At 41.3% G+C, this 19,286-nt stretch overlaps 1 protein-coding gene across 2 annotated transcripts in view; it reads right to left on the bottom strand.

The window, feature by feature from the left end:
- The window catches only part of PLXDC2 (plexin domain containing 2), a 409,726-nt gene that overhangs the window by 29,585 nt on the left and 360,855 nt on the right, over window positions 1–19,286 (bottom strand). Inside the window, exons 10-12 of one of the 2 annotated variants that reach the window (XM_075922486.2) lie at window positions 12,901–12,961; window positions 8,673–8,826; window positions 6,990–7,028 (exon numbers count right to left, since the gene is read on the bottom strand). In XM_075922486.2, coding sequence (XP_075778601.1) covers window positions 6,990–7,028; window positions 8,673–8,826; window positions 12,901–12,961 — 254 coding nt within the window. The remainder of the gene's footprint in view (window positions 1–6,989; window positions 7,029–8,672; window positions 8,827–12,900; window positions 12,962–19,286) is intronic. The other variant, XM_075922487.2, reaches the window with a different exon arrangement.

The raw sequence follows: 19,286 nt of genomic DNA, 5'->3' as shown, positions 1-19,286 counted from the left end.
TAGATTGGCACAGACACTTTTCCGCAAAAAGTGTTTTTTGTGGAAAAGCATCCGTGCCAATCTAGACACTCTTTTCCGCAAATGCTTTTAACAGAAAACGTTTCCGTTCAAAGTATTTGCGGAAAATCACGCCAGTCTAGACGTAGCCACCCAGTATGTAGAATGTGTTTTCCTCTGGGTCTGATACACAGAGAACATGAGTCTGTTACAGAGCCCAGATATGCAGGCTGGCTCCTTAGCTCAAGCTACAAAGACCCTCAGCTTTGAAGATTTCTAGTTGCTGGGTTGGATACTCTTATCTTATTCAACAGAAGGCAGAGGTATTTTCTTTAAAGGACTATAAGTTTCCCTTTTAATTCCTTTGGGTGATAGGCTGTTTTGGGAAGGAAGAACTGTAAAAATAAAAAATATATATACAGATTGGGCATGTCAAGTTGACATTCTCACAGCCACATGCTACTGTAGATTTCCCAGTACCCTTTTCTCAGAAAACAGCGGTTTCCTATTCCAAGCGCACAGACTGAAATTTTACAAGCCAATGAACTGCAGTTAGCAAAACATTTTGAGTTTATATTCTAATTCAGACTATGTTTCACATAAAATTTAAAAGAAACACACACCAGGACCCTATTTCAACTTTAACCAGTCTAGAGACTTTCATTATGTGAACAAATTCATTTGCTTGGAAGTGCTGGAGAAGTGGCTTGTGCATTGATTGGGCTGATGCTGAGGAGATAGCAAGGTGGAGATATTCAGCAGCACAGGGCACTTGTTAGCTTAAATAAATCTGCAAATCTACCTAGACACTTGGCCTCACATCACAAATGACAGGTTATTTTTGATTTGTTAAAACACCACTAAATTATTTGCACAAGACAATTTATTTTTGGTACAGCTGATACTCTGTGTGGCTAATTGCTGTTCACAAAGCCCCACTTTCCTGTCCTTATCCTTAACTCTGCCTTGGGCTTCCTGTAGTCAGCCGCTGGTCAGTTTCAGCAGCAGCTGACTTGGGGACGCCTTGGGCAGAGCAGCTGGGGTGCTGCCGGGTTGGTCCAGTAGCGCCGAGGAGCGGCGCTGTGGGACCAACTGACAGCGCCCACCTGCTCTACCACAGGCGTCCCCGAGAAAAGCCTGGTCTGCGGGGGGGGGCGGTGCATTAGCTGCGCCCCCCCCCCCCCAGCAGACCAGGGAGACGCGGGCGGCGGGACCGAGACGCGCCGTGGTCCCGCTGCCCGGGTCCTCCGCGGCTTTGCTCTGCGTCTCCCTGGTCTGCTGGGGGCCCCCCCCCCAGCAGACCAGGGAGACGCGGAGCAGCTTTTCTCGCCCCTTTTCTCGCCCCAGAGCACACGGGCAGCGGGACCGCGGCGCATCTGGGCGGTCCCATGTCCTCCGGGGCAAGAAAAGCCCCATTCGTAAGTACGGATCCGACATAAGTCGGGTCCGCGTAACCCGGGGACTGCCTGTATTTCTTTTGGGCAAGCCACAATCTGAGGCAATAACAACAAGCAGGCTCCAGCTCGCTAAAATACTAGTAATATAGCTCTTGAATGAGCCATCTTATCACTAACTGATCAATTCTTAGCATCTTTTTTGAATCATGTAGAAACTTGGGGTACATAAAGGCTACGTCTACACTGGCACCCTTTTCCGGAAATGCTTAAAACGGAACAGTTTTCTGTTATAAGTATTTCCGGAAAAAGCGCGTGTACATTGGCAGGATGCTTTTCCGGAAAAGCACTTTTTCCGGAAAAGCGTCCATGGCCAATCTAAACGCGCTTTTCCGCCAAAAACCCCCTATCGTCATTTTCGCGATCGGGGCATTTTTGCGGAAAACACTACTGTGCTGTCTACACTGGCTCTTTTCCGGAACAGTTTTCCTGAAAAGGATTTTTGCCCGAACGGGAGCAGCATAGTTTTTCCGGAAAAGCACTGATGATTTTACAGTAGATCGTCAGTGCTTTTCCGGAAATTCAAGGGGCCAGTGTAGACAGCTGGCAAGTTATTCCGGAAAAGCGTCTGATTTTCCGGAATAAGTGGCCAGTGTAGACACAGCCCTACACTGCACGGCTATTTTGAAATAAGCTAATCCAGAATAGTTATTCCAAAAGAGCTTATTTTGAAATAGCACATCTACACTGCAGGTAGGCCTCAAAGCTAGTCTAAGGCAGTCTTCCCTAATGTAGATGCTCTATCTCGATTTGGAGCCCCAGGATGCACTGGGGAGGAATAACTTAGAACCGCCCTGGTGAGGAGCTATTTCAAAATAGCAGCAGTGGAGCATCTACACACATCTTATTTCAAATAGCTGTTTTGGAATAGGTGTTATTCCTTGTAGAATGAAGTTTACAGATTTCAGAATAAGCCATCCGTTATTTTGAAATTATTTCAAAATAATGGAATGGCTGTGTAGACAATCATATTGTTATTTTGAAATAACACTAACTATCATGAAGTAATGGTACAGTATAGCTGCACCCTTATTATGCTAAAAGAAAAAAAAACCTTTTTAGATAATGATATCAATTAAAATAATACACATAATAGTTTTCAACTGGAATTTCAGGTGCATAGGAACTGACGGAACAGTCCCTATCCAAAGGTTTATTATTTTGTTTGCATAAATTTAGACTCAGATTTCCAAAGGGAATTAGGTGCCAAAACTCCAGTGGAAGTTGAAAATATGTATTAAATATGGATGTTAAACAATAAGCTCCACCTTCTATTTAGCTGTGACATTTTGAGTCCTGAAGGAGATCTCTGTGTAACCTCAAAAATTTGTATCTACAACTGAAGCTGGTCCAATAAAAGATAACACCTTAGCTATATTGTCTCTCTAAAACTCCTAGACTCCACCGCAAAAGTCTTGTACTGCTTTTTAATAAATACTGTATTGAACTGAATATATGCAACAGCATTTATCTTTCCCAAGATTGTAAAATTTGATTTTATGTGATGACTGTATGTTTTTCAGAGTGAAATTCACCCAATGCAAAAGGCCAGCTGATGTTTTATACACCATTCATGTCCAAATAAATGGCACGGGGAGTGTTTACTAAATGCAAAGAAAAACTTGTGGTGCTGAATCTCAAGAGCTTGGGTCAAATGACTCATGCTTCGGGACTCAGGTTGTGGGGTTATAAATAGCACTGTAGCCATTCCTGCTTAGGTGAGAGCCTGCATTTTGGAACCTAGAAAGGGGGATGGTCTCAGAGCCTGGGACACAGCTGATTTTTAACCCTTCGGCTTGTTCCCTGCAAAGTGACTTGGGCTCTGAGACATAGTACCAAGGATTTTTCTTTGTAGTGCAGATATGCTAAGGCATGTCTCTCATTGGTCCACTGCTCAGGGTGAATTTCACCGTTAAAATAAATAGCACCTCCCTGCCCCCCCCACCTAGGAGGATGAATTGGTGAAGCTTTTCAATTCTCAAATGGAGGTTTACTCTTTAAGAATACAGGCAGTCCCCGGGTTATGTACAAGATAGGGACGGTAGGTTTGTTCTTAAGTTGAATTTGTATGTAAGTCGGAACTGGTACATATTGTAGGGAAAACTCTAGACAAACATTTCTCCAGAGCTCAGTTTTATTCTCCCACACCTCACTTCCCTCAGTCCTTTATTCTCAAGCTGAGGTGTCTGCTGAGAAAAGCTGCTCCGCGTCTCCCTGGTCTGCTGGGGGGGGGGGGGCGGGCGCTAGCTTCGCGTCTCCCTGGTCTGTTGGGGGGGAAGCAACTAGTGCAGGGCTGCCTCACCCCGTTTGTAAGTAGGGATCTGATGTAAGTCGGATCCATGTAACCCGGGGACTGCCTGTATATTCTGACAAATGGAAAATGGCAACAGCTGTTTTTATGGCCACTGCCTTACACATTACTCCTATCTTTCTCAGTGCTGAAACTCAAGACAGGCAAAGGACCTATTGCGAACAGCTCATGGTAATGAGCTATCTCAAAAAGGTCAAAACAAATATATGGAACTCTGGGGCTATCATCTGTTGTTTTCATCTAAATTCAGTTTCAACTAGTTTAGTGAAAAAGAGGCTCACTCAATCATAAATAATTTTAAACCAGAAAAGATTAGTTCATCCTATATGAACCAAACTATTTAAATTCCATTTCTTAGTCTCCCTGCATGAGTAATTGTAAATCACCCACCCAAGAGTTCTCAACATGAAAGGGCTATTACAGCATCATTACGGCCAGCTGCCTGCTTCTTTTATGAAAAATTAGGTAGCTGCTTTTGAAATAGAGTAGCTTTGGTACACATGAAGTTAACGGAAAATAAGAATGACAATGGATTGAAGGTCTTTTATAACATAAAATATCAATGCAAGAACTTTTAAATTTTCCTAAACTTTAAAACCAGTTTGAAAACTGTAAAGAGAATTAAGAGTTAACAGTGCTTATTGGCTAGCTGTCAGTAAAAAATCCTTAGACATGCACATGGGTAACTGGCAGAACAAAGGGAAAAGAAAGATATAAAAGCTAAATTGGAATTTATGGCAAAAGGTGCCACACAAATTTATTTGTGAATGAATATCACACTAAATTACAAGTTATTTTCTCATATAACTGAAAGGTCAGGACAATTTGACCTACACCTGCAGTCTGTTTGAAAATTTTAATTTAGTTACAGCTTGATAAAATTGGGTCTCAAAAATTCCAGCCAAAGAGGAAAGGCAGAATTTATACTGAATCTTGTTTTTGTACCTAACCACCTATTGACTGCATCTTGCTATAGGCCCTTATTGATCAGCTTTAATTTAGTTTTCCATTATAAAAGGTTACCTTTGATTTAAGTTTTACAGGATCTAGTTTGGAAAGGCTAAAGACTCTGTATTCTTTTGATCCTTTACTTTTTATGAAAGGTGAACAAATCCTAGTGAATCAAAGAACAGACTTGTGGCTACAAAGATTTTATCAGATCTAAATCTAAGAGCTTGTGAAACTCAATGAGCAATTGAAGATTCACAAAAAACAATTTCCCAGATTAAAAGTTAGATTTATTATGTGAATGAAAAATACTGCTGAGTGCGTGATTTTGCTTCTGTACTGTTTAATGCCTATATTACCACTATTTTCTTTCTACCCCTCCCCCCAAAAAAGTGAATCTATAGCTGTTGGTTTCTACTTCTGAAATCAAGCAGCTTTATGCACTGAAAACATACACCTAGGCTTCATAGAATCATAGAATAATAGGACTGGAAGGGACCTCGAGAGGTCATCGAGTCCAGCCCCCCGCCCTCAAGGCAGGACCAAGCTCTGTCTACACCATCCCTGACAGATGTCTATCTAACCTGTTCTTAAATATCCCCAGAGAGGGAGATTCCACCACCTCCCTTGGCAATTTATTCCAATATTTGACCACCCTGACAGTTAGGAATTTTTTCCTAATGTCCAATTTTAAAGAAAGCCATACTACAAATGCTACCTAGGATATGTCTACACTACAGGACAAAGCTGAATTAAGATACGCAACTTCAGCTACGTTAATTGGTATCAACCAGAGTGCCCCACTCCTTTGAATTAGAGTGTCTTCAGTAGACTTCTAATTCGAATCCTGGAAGATCTACAGCAGCAGCTTTGTTTTTCCTCTGTAGTGTAGACGTAGGGACTACATCAGAGTTCTTCCTCTTGATTTTAAATGTTTTGCTTTCTGTTTCAGAGATTTCCTTTTAAGCTCCTAGGAGGAGGTAAGCTAAATAGGGTAAGTAATTACACCACTATGGAAGAGAACTGGACATTATTTTTTAAAAACTTGTTTGGTTTTAATGTTATTTTATGTATTATGTTATTATTAAGAAGAAGAGTGTTGACACACTAGTTTTGATAAAACAAAGTGTAACAACTTCAGAAACAAACAAGGGACAGAACAGGTCAAATATGGGGGCTGACTAACCATAGCAGTATCCTCTCAATAAAGTGGTAAAATAGTTAATTTGTAAGTTACTTAAGTTTAGAGTTTATTCCAAATCCTTGCCAATTAACAACAAGTAAACAGCCCGGCAGGAGGCAAAGTTCAATACATTCCTAGCTGTGCAGTTGCTATTGATAGTCAGGTGAAGATGTTATCCAGACATATGAGTGACTGCAAAATGATGCTACACAGCTTCTGATGCAGAGAGAGGATATTTATCTGGTTGGGGAGACTTAATAAAAAAATCCACAGGAGCAAAAAAACAATCCACCGTTCCAGGGATCATATGGACACCACACACATTTTTTCAAGCTTAAGACAACTGTCCACACAGAGGAAAAGGTAACTAGTTCCAACAGCAAAGCTTCCATTTACAGTAGTACACGTCCAGTCATTTTGTCATGCAGAGCAAACAGCATTTATCCTGAGGATATGTTACAAAGTCCATTGAAGTCAATGGGAGTCTTTCTATTGACTTCAATAAGCTATGTTTAGTGACTCAGTTCTATTTCTCTTGAAGTCAATGGCAAAACCTTCAGCAATTGCAAAAGGAGCAGGGACAGAGATGCTAATACTGCTAAGAGGACTGTGAGGGATGGTCTCTTGAAGAGCCGAATTGAAAAGGGGTCATGACATTTTACGCCTAATCAGAGAATACGTGTGAATAGCAACTGTAACCTGTGATAACACAGAGATACACTTACTGTAGCTTATAGCACCTTTTATAAAATGCATCACAAAAGAACATATATGTGAATATTGTTATTTAAAATGATCACCAGTCCCACTTTCCATATTATCTTATCCCCTGGATCTTTGCCTCTAATAGATCAACTTTTTGGATGCTAACATTATTCTACTGTTACACTAATGAGTTATAAAGACTGTTGTAAACATTTAATTTACTAAGTAGTTTTTTGCTCTGGTACTCTGCCATAGAGATGAGGATAATTTAAGTCCCTGGGGGCCTGGTACAAGACATTTCTACACTCCTATTAAGATTAATTAAGCTGAGCAGGCTGTATTTATGTAACCTATTGACATTGTTTACACACAAGCAAAAATCACCTCTTACCTCCATTATCTTTTAGGTGCAGTGCTATCTTGGTATCATCTAAAAAAAGAAATTGACCATTACTAACACAGGAAACTTTGCTTAATTAGGTCATAGATCTCTTTAATGATATTCTAATGTCCAACAGATTTTATCATCAGAATAGAATTTGGTGTTCTACTCATATAGGGGTTAATCCTCTGATATATACTGAGCAGTGTCTTACTCCTCTAACAGTACTAAGAAATTTAAAGGACTATCAGCAATGTAAGGTAATATTCAACATCAATAAAGGTATAAGAATCTGGACCATAGCTTTTAAATATTCCTCAACCTTTGCCATGTATATATAAATATGATAATTTGTACAACTGACTCTGTAGGTCACGAGATATTAAGAACTCAGCTGTCATTTGACACTAGAATAAAATAAGTTGCTAACTGTTCCCATAAGAAATCATTGGAAAAAATATACAAGTTTCAAAGTCTCCACATATTTCCAGATTTCTCTTACTATTTGTGCATGTAATGAGGCAAACACATGGGGCATTACTAGCAAATGAGTATTCAGAACTAATGCTCCAATGCTGCAATGACTTCTAAACGTTTCTTGCCATTTTGTGCAATGAAAACCAGTCCTTTTCATCTGTAGACTCCCACCTTGTAATAAGTTCAGTTTGAGGCTTAACAGTTGAATATTTTAGAAGCTAGAAATGTTTCTACGAGATTATATTAAAAAATTCTGGCCAGACCTCCAATATATATATTAACATACAATTTTGCCAGAAGAAGAGTTAACATTATATTTTATAATTGCAATTTGATTCACTTTAGGTAGTTTTTCTCTCCTGCTGCACTTCAATCAGATGCAGGAGGCTAGAATAGCTTATCTGCAGGATGGCAAGGTTAAAGCTCTGAAGTCAGAGGAACTGATATAAATGTGAGGAATACATTTTCTCTCAGTCCCCCTGTTACTTTGTTTTGGGTCTTTTGGGAAAAGAATACTGCAGTCAGTATTGGCATAAAAGGTTAGCACCAAACTTCAAAGGACATATTTAATTCTCTGTTTTTGGATGGCCAACACTGGACTCTCAGGACCTGTTCCAAATAATGAAGTGAGTAATGAGTGTCTCTCCATTGACTTCAAAGAGCTATGCTTTCAGTCCATATGGCCTGATTTTTCTGAGAAGATGAACGCAAATAAATCCCTAAGTTTCATAATAGAAAATTCTTTGAAATTTTGATTGCCTTTATATCATATGTCTGTATATCACCTCGCCCAATAGCGCCTTCAACCTTGCTGGTAGGTGTTCAAATAACTCTACCAGAACACAGTGGTGGCAGAGAATTGGCAGTTTCTGCTGAGACAAAAGCCAGGATAGCAGTAGTGGCAGCCAGGAAGTGGCAGTTAGAATTAAGCAGAGTAGGCAGTTTGTATTGTTATCTAAAAGGAAAAATTAGGGCTTTCGTTTCCATCACTACCCAAGCTTTTTGGTTTGGAGCCATGCAAAGCTCTTCAGATATTTGCTCGGTGTTAAGTTTTCTCCCTCCAAAAACCCCAAACAACCAATTAAATCAATCTATACCCTGCTTCCTCTCCCCCTTCCTCCAACAAAATTAAATGATCTAAAGATTTGTCTTCTCCTTAATATTGCAAAGAAGACAACTTTTCATTATGGACTAAAGCTTCCCATGGTCAGCCACCTTCTGTGGGCAGGCTGGTTGGCAGGTGGGATGTAATGGCTCCTTTGGCGGTGGTTAAAACTCTGAACCTCGTGGTAGTTGGCTGGAGAAAAGTGGTGGTGTGAGGGGGCATCACAGTTGTGTCCACATTCTTCTCACAAACCTTGTCTTTCGACTATTGAGAAACATCAAAAACAAGCAAGAAGAAAATTAGTTTCCAATGGAGGCCATTTGTCACTGAACTAACATTAGAAGTATGAACAAATTGCGAAGGCAGAAAGAATGAAAATGGAAACTTTAAATTAAGGGATATTTGAACTGTTTATTTATTTATTTTTAAAGTAAATACTCTGCACAGGGTTCAGTAGATGACAGTTATTCCATTTAACTGGAAAATAACAATGCCTAAACTGTTGATGATAAAGCTGTGAAGGCTCTGAATGCCAAATGTATATTATTACTGCCACAAAGTTTTACTGTCTAAATTCATCAGTAGGAAGTTAATTTTTGGAGAGGGAGGGTTGTTCATTTTTTCCTATTGTAGTTGGAATGCACATTCAATAGATTTTTTTCTGAGTGCCATAAAATACATCAATGCAAAATATGTGTCTGGATGAAATAAAAATACAGAAAGTATGGTATAGCATGGAAAATAAGGCATAGTTAATTATAATTGTGAATGAATTATATTTTCCTTGGAAATTACCAAAGACAGTAATAATTATATATGAAATAGTTTTACATATAGTTAGTTTTTTATTTTTATTCAACAAATCACATATACGAACATGTACATATGTATACATTTAAAACTCATGGCCATTTCTATATACTGAGTAGATGTAAAGAGCAGAACCTTTTGTTTTGCAGTGCATTTATAACAGGGTTTTGCAGAAAAATATTTCCATCCAAACCACAGAAAATATATGAACTACCTCTGCTCTACTTCCCACATACATCTTCCAGTTTAAAGAGTTGTGAATTCCGCTTCCCGTTACCGTGTTCATCTCAGTGAAAAGTGAACTTCAAAAACAAATGTGTATTATTTCACTCTTGCCATGCATTGTAATTTTCCAGTCCTCTTTACCTTTTCTTTAATAGGACCCAACTAATAAATTAAATGAAAATGGTTCAACACTCCTCAATACTAACCGCCAAAACAAAAAGCTCTTCAAACATCTTCCACTCCAACCTACAAACCACCCCAAGTGCACTTATGTTAATATTATATATCTAAATAGGTGTTTTTTTCCCCTAGGAGAGGCCTCAGATAAGATTTTTCAGGGCACTACACAATGTATATGTTTGTGGGAGGGGTGGCTTGGCTCTGGGTTCCCAGAAGGGGTGAGGACTCAGGCAGAAGGGGTGGAGCTATGAGCAGCTAGTCCTCAGTGCCATGTGGACTGGATCACACCTCCTAGAGACCAGCCCCGAGCATTGCCCAGACCATGCCTTACAGGACTTATAGGGTCTGGAGCCACAGGCTCTTTTAAATCACTGGGCCCCAGGGAAATTGCTTCCAGTCTCCCTCTCACCCTGTTGGAGGCCTTGGTCACAAAACACAGTAACCCATTCAAATTCAACCTCACTTTAGCTATATTTTTGATAGGTAGAACAGCTATTATGTGTATATTTAAATATATAGGACTAGAAAGCATGCATCCTTTATAGGTGCCCAAAGGAGGGAGAGGGAATGAATATCTCTTCTCTCTCCCCTGACTGAGAACACCCTTGTGCACTGGGAACCTAAGCCTTTCACAGAGCTTGCCTCACTATTATAGCTCATTGTAAAGAGGAGAGAGGACATGAGGCAGCAGAGCTCAATAGGATCGTGCTGTGGACACGATCTACCCAATCAGTGGTGGGCCAACGGCATTTCCCAGTGCTCAGGATGGCATTGTATATGCCTGAGGCAAAATGCCTCTGATAGCTCCTGGTGGGATGGGTGACACTGTATGACCCAGAGCACAGGCGTTTGGCTATCAGTATCTTTCAATCCAGGAACATTCGGTGAGGCCAGTCTGGTTTCAATTGCAGAGCCACTATTCCCTTGACTGGTGCAATTAAGAGCAGAATTTAGCTCAGTATCTGCAAAGTGAGGAAGCAGTTTAACCAAAGGAATCTTCTTTTTTCACTCCCTTACTTGTGTTTAAAAAGGGGTGTCTAAGATTACAAACATGTATTTTTTGCATTTCAAATTAATTATATTTGAGTATCAACAGTGTGCTTAGCACCGTACATGAAGAGACACAGGAAGGAGCTATTTCTGCTCCCAAGAGTGAACAGGTAAAGGCTAGATTGTGACTAGGGAAAGGAGCTCTCTTTATGCCTGCCAGTGCTGGTCTTGTGGAAGTTTAGTGGCACTAGTCACTCTCACAAGGACATGGAAAAAGCAGGATGAGGTACTTCTGCAGATGGTACCTTTGTGATGTCCAGCTACAAGGACATAACTGAGTCCTATATGCACATGTTAAGAGTAATCAAAATAATCAGATAAGAAGATTCTGCCTCATGCAAATAGATTTACTACAGGCAGTCCCCGGGTTACGTACAAGATAGGGACTGTAGGTTTGTTCTTAAGTTGAATTTGTATGTAAGTCGGAACTGGTACATATTGTAGGGAAAACTCTAGCCAAACATTTCTCCAGAGCTCAGTTGTATTCTCCCACACCTCACTTCCCTCAGTCCTTTATTCTCAAGCTGAGGTGTCTGCTGAGAAAAGCCGCTCCGCGTCTCCCTGGTCTGCTGGCGGGGGGGAGGGGGAGGCTAGCTTCGCGTCTCCCTGGTCTGTTAGGGGGAAGCAGCTAGCGCGGGGTTGCCTCACCCCATTTATAAGTAGGGATCCGATGTAAGTCGGATCCACCATGTAACCCAGGGACTGCCTGTACTAGCTTTGATTGCATGTTCTCTAAAAGTTACCTCTCTAAGCACAAACTCCAAGGGCAACCCCATGAGCAAACATTCAGTTTGCAAATTGCAAAGCTGAAGCTAAATGCCTTTGTAACAACCAGCTAGTATGTAATTATTTTACCTAATCATGCAGTATTACTTTGCAATTAGGGCTATACAAGAGGAAGAATTTCAACAAAAAATACTCCCCTCCCCCTATGGGCTCATGTCTGTGTACTCCTTGGACTCAATTACTGAGACTAAAATCAAACGTGCTTTTTTAAACAGACACTTGGGGACATATTTTGCCTTTAATTATACCCTGCCATATTATGTCAGTGGGACTGCACTGTTGTAACTGAAGATAGAATGTGGCCCGTACTACTCAAAGGGAAAGTAATTGCTATTTATCAGCACAGAGAGAATCAAAGCCTGTTAGATGAATTAGTTCATATTACAACTAATTCCCACATGAAAAAAAGCTTGCACAATGAAGGGAAAGGGCCAACATAATGTAAGATACTAATGAATGTGACTTGAAAATGACCCCCTCTGGATGGCTGTACCCTCTGGCTGCATCTTCTGTAGTCAACAGCAGTCCCATGATCACCATCACCCCTTCGTGATAGATATTTAATGCTGTTTTCTTTTTTTTAAAGGAGAATTGAACATATCAAGTCTTTAAATGTTTTAGCAATGCATATGGATAATTGTAGCATGCAATCGGCAGGGAAAACACTGCTTAATAATCTGCAGAATGTAATCAGGGGCATAATAACTACAGCCCTACCAAATTTATGGCCATTAAAAACGTGTCATAGACCATGAAATCTGATCTCCCTCTGTGAAATATGGTCTTCTGTGTGCTTTTACCTTAAACTATACAGATTTCATGGAGGAGCCCAGCTAGCCTTACCTTCTACACTGCCTTCAGAGCTGGGAAGCTGGAGTGTGGTGGCTGCACCCAACTCCGAAGGTAGTGCCCCACCGCTAGCAGCACAGAGGTAAAAGTGGGAATGCCATACCATGCACTGCTGCACTTCTGATGGTGGTGGTGGCTCTGCCTTCAGAACTGGGCTCTCAGTCAGCCCCCCGAAGCAGTGCAGAAGTAAGAGTAGCAGTACAACCCTCCCTTCAATATTCTTGCGACTCTCCCACCTCCAATTCCTTTTTGGGTCAGGACTCGTACAATTACCACACCATGAAAAATTCACATTTAAAAAAGCTGAAACCATGAAACTTACAATTTAAAAAGTTCTATGGCTGAAACTGACCAAACAGCCCATGAATGTGGTAGGACCCTAGTATCTATGCAAATTGCCTTTGATGGTCACATCAAGGTTGTAAAGCACCTTCTTACCTCTTCAGGGCATCCACTGTCTACCCAATCTTGCCGATGGCGATCAAATCCACTGGAACATCTTTAAATTATGAAAGAGATAAAAGCAGTCCAGAGGGAACAGAAAGAGAGGAGCAGGTAGGGAAGGTGGGGAAGAGAGACAGAGATTGTAATTAAATTGTTTATTTTATAATCTGATTAATTAGCATAGTTTGTTGATTGAAATGTGATTAAATCATGTAACTCTTTTCACCCAAGTGTGTTTATTTTAGTTAGTCATTTTTTAGATTAACGTAGTCCCCTCTTTTGACAGCTAATTGCTTCTCTGCACCAAGCTGCAGAGACTTCAGTTTGATCTCAAGCATATAGATGTAAATCATTTACATTCATTCTGTCCAGGCTTCTTCTTAGTCTGTAAAAAGCAGCATCAGAAAGGACATACAGTATCAGTCATTACTGCTCTCCTTTTATCATGCTAGGTGATCTGAGACATCAAGACATTCGCTACAGAACATGCAAGATTTTATATATCTGACCATCTGACCACTTTCCATGGCATTCTGCAAATACTGCAGAACTGCTACAGTCTCCTGACTAGCTGTAAAGATTTGGGTTACATACAATTTCTTGCAAAATTAACCGAGGTTAATAACCTTTAAAAAAAATCCTGTCTAATTTCAGTAAAGAATGGGAAAACTTTCAAAGCAGCTTGTAATGTTTTAAATTAATGAGTCTCATAGACTTCCCCTCCTCATAGGAATGATCTTTAATGGCTGTAAATCACTCTGAGATCCCTGAACAGAAAGAGCTATCGAAATGCAAAGTTATATTCAAATGGCAAGCAAGTGGCTAGACTTCCAAAACACTGTTTTGAAAATGTTCACATTTGTTTTGTAAATGGCTTTTTCCATGGCACTATATTGTTTTAGGTCATGCCAGGGATGATGAACCACAGCATAAATGGGCACAACATAGCTCGAGTGCAATGGAACAATTAGGCCAGGGACAAAACAAAAGAGGGCTTTCTCACGTACAAGACTGCAACAGGTGAAACACTTTGGCACCTGCAATCTGCATTGAAGTCAGTCTATGTTATTTCAAGGTCTTTTCCTTCTCATTATAAAGCTTAAGGAATCTCACCTACCATTCCAATTAATTATATTTGGATGGCATCATCTGATCCTTCATACTTAAAAGGCACTGGCACATCTATTTTAAAACCATGAAACAACGAGGATGGTTAAAAATGTGTGCAGTTAAAGACTGGGGAGAGCTATTCAAACCCCTTTGCTAAAAAATTTTGGGGCTTCCCAATTATGGCATGTTACATGGCATTTTGGTGTCTATGAGTTTCCACATGCCTGATGCTGATAGAGGTCACAGTGCGAGGTATTTATCCTTGCCCTCACTGGGGGTCTAAGGAAGGAGTACCAACCTGGGTGAGGGATGGTGTCCTCTTCTCTGAATCTAAGGATTCTTTGACCTCCCTGGGACTGAGGAAAGCGAGAGTCCTACTTGCATGTGATCCTCAAAAGGTTCATTCTGTCCCTAATTTTAACCGATAATTTGAATGGCTTTTAAAATACCCTATTTGCTCAACCCTAAAAGAAGCCTGTTTTTCTTTAGTTTTCAGTCACAGGTTGGGGCTTAGCACTTCTGAAAATTAGGCCCAAAGCTTAGAAACTACAATACCCAGTTCCACAGTATATTGTTATATGCAGATTGGGGCTTAGCACTTCTGAAAATCAGGCCCAAAGCTTAGAAACTACAATACCCAGTTCCACAGTATATTGTTATATGATTATAGCAAAATTATGCACCCGTACATATTGGAGTCCAGCTGTATTTAAGACTCTCTTGTATTCTGTCTTGGACTGAGATGGTGTCAAATTTAAAATGTATTAGGTTGAATGAATAAAACTTATCCCAGACCCACTCATTTGTTGTTCTGAAGTTTCTTTTTGTCAAACTACAGAAATATTGCAATAGGCAATATAATTTGTTATAATTGACAATACAGACACGTTCTGTGCAAGGAGTTGCAACAGCTCCTATCAAAAATATGTAAAACAAACATTCCTGAGATTACTGAACCCAAAAGAATTTGAAAAGCTAGACACTACTTATTTAGCACTTTCGGCTGACACATCAGTAAGTCTAAACATCAGTAAGTATTATTGGAAAGCAGTTTTATCATAAATTAGATAGTTTTGGCTGCAACCAAATTGTCTGCAGAATATTTGAGACACATATCAAGGAAATGCCAGTCTTAGAGGATACAATCAATGTTGCATCACTGAGTTAGGACTCTGGAAACTGTTGTTACAGAGCACGGTCCACTCCACATTAAGCATTTACAAGACTTTCATTTACAGGTATGGCAATAATTCCCTATTTCCATGAAAATAATGGAGTAAATTTGATTAGCTAGGCCATTCCTGCCATCTGCCAACATGACCATTTTATAACAATTTCATTTCACGTGACGACCCAGATCTGCCCCTAGCAGAGCAATTAACATAGCATGTTCTAGGAAATGAGAACAAGGACGCTACTGGAGAAACAGGGATTCTCAGTTTACATGGAACACAGATGTACATTTTAGGAATCAGAGGGAAAATTGAAGTGTTTACATAAGAGATGGGGATGATCTGGTATGGCTGACACACTTGACATGAAGCCACAGAAATGAAGTATGAATATTTCCATTGTGACTGATGTGAGAAGGAAGATCATAAGATTTACTTGAGGCTGTTTATGATCTATTTAATAGGGCAGATAGATGAGGAGCGGTTTCCATTGACTCTAATAATCAAGCTCTATCCTTTTTCTCTGCTACAGAGGCCCAGTGCTGGAAAAATGTTCCCATAAGAACTCAATATAGAAGATTTAACACAATATTCTCTGTGTGATAAATACACTGGGGAAAGTAACTGAGAAGGAAAAAGACATCCCCCACAATGAAAAATCTAGGCACCTGACAGATGGAATGAAACAAAATCAGGAGATTCAGCCCCTTCTATGACACTTATCTTCCACACCAATAACAATTCAAACATTTCTACCAGGAAAGCCAAAGCATTCCACAAACAGCCAGATTCTGGAGATAGAAAACTCGCACTATAGCAACAAAGGTTTTGAATCAATTAAATAAGTACACTGCATACAAATATTGATTCAGCACAGATAAAACATTTACCTATTCCACCAAATAAAAGTTTAACCAGGGAAATAATTAGAAGAGTATGCAGGATGGAAACAAACAGCACACCAGTGCTTTTTTGGTGATGGTATGCACCGCATTTTGACCCTGACCTTCCAGGCACTTTTTTTTTTTGCTTGACAAATTTTTTCACCAGTGTGGGGTTTTTTCCCTCCTCGAAAAAACCCTAGTATTGTCACTTTTTTTTTTTACACAAAAAAAGCACCGCAGCACACTATTGTTCAGGGAAAATGCAACTACACTGTTTTACATTATTGAATAGATTAGTGCAATTTAAAATGCAGTCTCAGACTAGGATGAGAGAAAGAGAAAATGGCAGTAAAACTACTTGAAAGCCTTGGTGGCAGTAACCATGACATGTTCTACAATAGAATCCTGATACTGGTAAAGCTAACAATCTATCTAGTTACAATGAGGCAAACCCTTAATTAAAACTAATTTAACCCTGTTTAAATTGCACTTGAACTGATTTATCTTAATGCAGTAACTTGATCTTGGAGGCCACACCCTCATCATCTGATGTTTGTAAGAAACGAACACTCAAAGGGATAATGTATATAAGGCTAGGTCTACACTGCAACACTGTGGGAGCATCCCAAAATAGCGATCTTGCATCTTCACAGCAAGCCGGTTCTTTCGGGCTCACTATTCCAACGTCCCTGTAAACCTCATTCTACGAGGAGTAAGGGACATTTCAGAATAGCGGGTTATTTCAAAATTTGGCACTGTGTAGACAGCACCAAATTACAAAATAAGCTATTTCACAATAAGATTTAAATAAGATAAGCAATTTGCGTAGCTCATATTGTGTATCTTAGTTTGAACTACGGTGCAGTGTAGACGTAACCTAAATGTTATCTTTATGCTCACCCTGACTTTTCCACCATTTCAACTTTGGTTCTCCCATTCTTCTAACATCATTTTCTTCTCAAGCAGTATAGGTGGAAAGAAATTGCATTTTCCTGCTCTTGTGTTTCTCCCTTGCCTTATCTCAAGTCAAGGTCTGGTTAAATGTGTATGGAATTTGTTTAGGTGTCACTGCAAATTACTGTGATGTAAAATGGGTTGTGTCCTATGACCCAGATCCTGTACAAAGTACTTAAGTGCATGCCTCATTTTAAGTCTGTGCATGGTCTCATACCTAACCCCTTGCTTAATGACATGCCTAAAGCCCTTGCTTAACTAAGGAGTATTCCTGGAGTCTCTACAGATCTCTCTACTGTAGGATACCTTTGCAGTGCTGGGTAAGGAAAGTTAGAGCCCAAATTTGCTCCTACGTGGCTGCTATATGCCCTGCAACTCAGCAGCTAAGATGAACCTAAGCCATTGAAAATAGATTGTGTAAATGTAGCATTTATGCAAAAGTTAAATGCGATGCCTAGTGAAACATAATTAGGGTATGTCTACACTACAAAGTTAGTTCGAACTAACGGACGTTAGTTCGAACTAACTTTAATAGGCGCTACACTAGCGCTCCACTAGTTCGAATTTAATTCGAACTAGCGGAGCGCTTAGTTCGAACTAGGTAAACCTCATTTTACGAGGATTAAGCCTAGTTCGAACTAGCTAGTTTGAATTAAGGGCTGTGTAGACCCTTAATTCGAACTAGTGGGAGGCTAGCCTTCCCCAGGTTTCCCTGGTGGCCACTCTGGCCAACACCAGGGAAACTCTATGCCCCCCTCCCAGCCCCGGACCTCTTAAAGGGGCACGGGCTGGATATGGTGCCTGTGCCAGGTGCAAGCCTGCTAGCACCCAGACAGCAGACCCTGCACCTGGCATGGATTGAGCCAGCCACCCGATGCCCCCCAGCCCTTCCCCTCTTCCCGGGACCAGGCTGGCGGCTCCTGGGAGCTTGCCCGGGACTGCAAGAGGTGGGCACCCGCCTGGGCTAGTGCGGAGATCGTGGACCTCGTCCACGATCTCCGCACTAGGCACAGGAAAGTGGCCGGCTTGGGCAGGAGAGCTGCCAGCCTGGCCACCCAGGAGCAGGTGTGCATGAAAATCAAGGGGGTCCACTGAGACCCCCGACCCTGAGCTTACAATGGCCGTCCTGGGTCAGACCAAAGGTCCATCTAGCCCAGTAGCCTGTCTGCCGACAGCGGCCAACCCTAGGGACCCTGGAGGGGATGGACCGGAGACAGTGACCAAGCCATTTGTCTCGTGCCATCCCTCTCCAGCCTTCCACAAACTTTGGCCAGGGACACCACTCCTACCCCCAGGCTAATAGCACTCCATGGACCCAACCTCCATGACTTGATCTCACTTCCCTTTAAACTCTGTTCTAGTTGTAGCCTTCACAGCCTCCTGCAGCAAGGAGTTCCACAGGTTGACTCTTTGCTTTGTGAAGAAGAACAACTTTCTCTTACTAGTTTGAAGCCTGCTACCCATTCCTTTCCTTTGGTGTCCTCTAGTCCTTCTTTATGGGAACTAATGAAGAACTTTTCTCTATGCACCCTCTCCACCCAACTCCTGCTTTTAGAGACCTCTATCCTGTCCCCCCTCCGTCTCCTCTTTTCTAAGCTGAGAAGTCCCAGTCTCTTTAGCCTCTCTTCATATGGGACCTGTTCCCAACCCCTGATCATTTTCGTTGCCCTCCCCTCTCCCAGCCTCTCTCTTCCTCTCTCCCACCTCCTTTTCCCAGTCTCCCCCAGTTTTGTTCAATAAAGACAGATTCCATTTTTGAACACAATTGTCCTTTATTTTGTACATCAAGAAAAGGGGCTAGGGAAGGGTAAGTGGAAGGAGGAGAGGGAGGAATGGGGCACGAGCCCCCGATGGGGAGGACTGGGCTGGCTCTGCGGGCTTCTGGGGGTGGAAGCTCTCCTGCAGCCCCGCAATTGCCCCTCTCCCCAGATGGCAGCCTGCGGCAAGTGGTGTGATGTGCCCAGTGTGGGCACTCCGGGCACTCCAAGCCAGGACTGGTTTTCAAGCGGGGCACCCCTGAGAACTGTCTGTCCGGGGTTGGGGTCGGGACCCTTTAAGCACAGCCCTCGGCTAGCCTGAGACAGCATCTCCACACTCTAAGTCCTCCTCTGATGCCCTGCCGGCACTGCTTCCGGCCATCCTTAAGCCCTGTTCAGGGTCCACTTAATGTGGACATGCTAGTTCGAATTAGCAAAACGCTAATTCGAACTAGTTTTTAGTTCTAGACGCGTTAGTTCGAATTAGCTTAGTTCGAATTAAC

The sequence above is a fragment of the Pelodiscus sinensis genome, chromosome 2 (genome assembly GCF_052426305.1).
Source record: "Pelodiscus sinensis isolate ZL-2025 chromosome 2, ASM5242630v1, whole genome shotgun sequence".
Classification (NCBI taxonomy): Eukaryota; Metazoa; Chordata; order Testudines; family Trionychidae; genus Pelodiscus; species Pelodiscus sinensis.
This window is presented reverse-complemented; position numbering and strand designations above follow the sequence as displayed.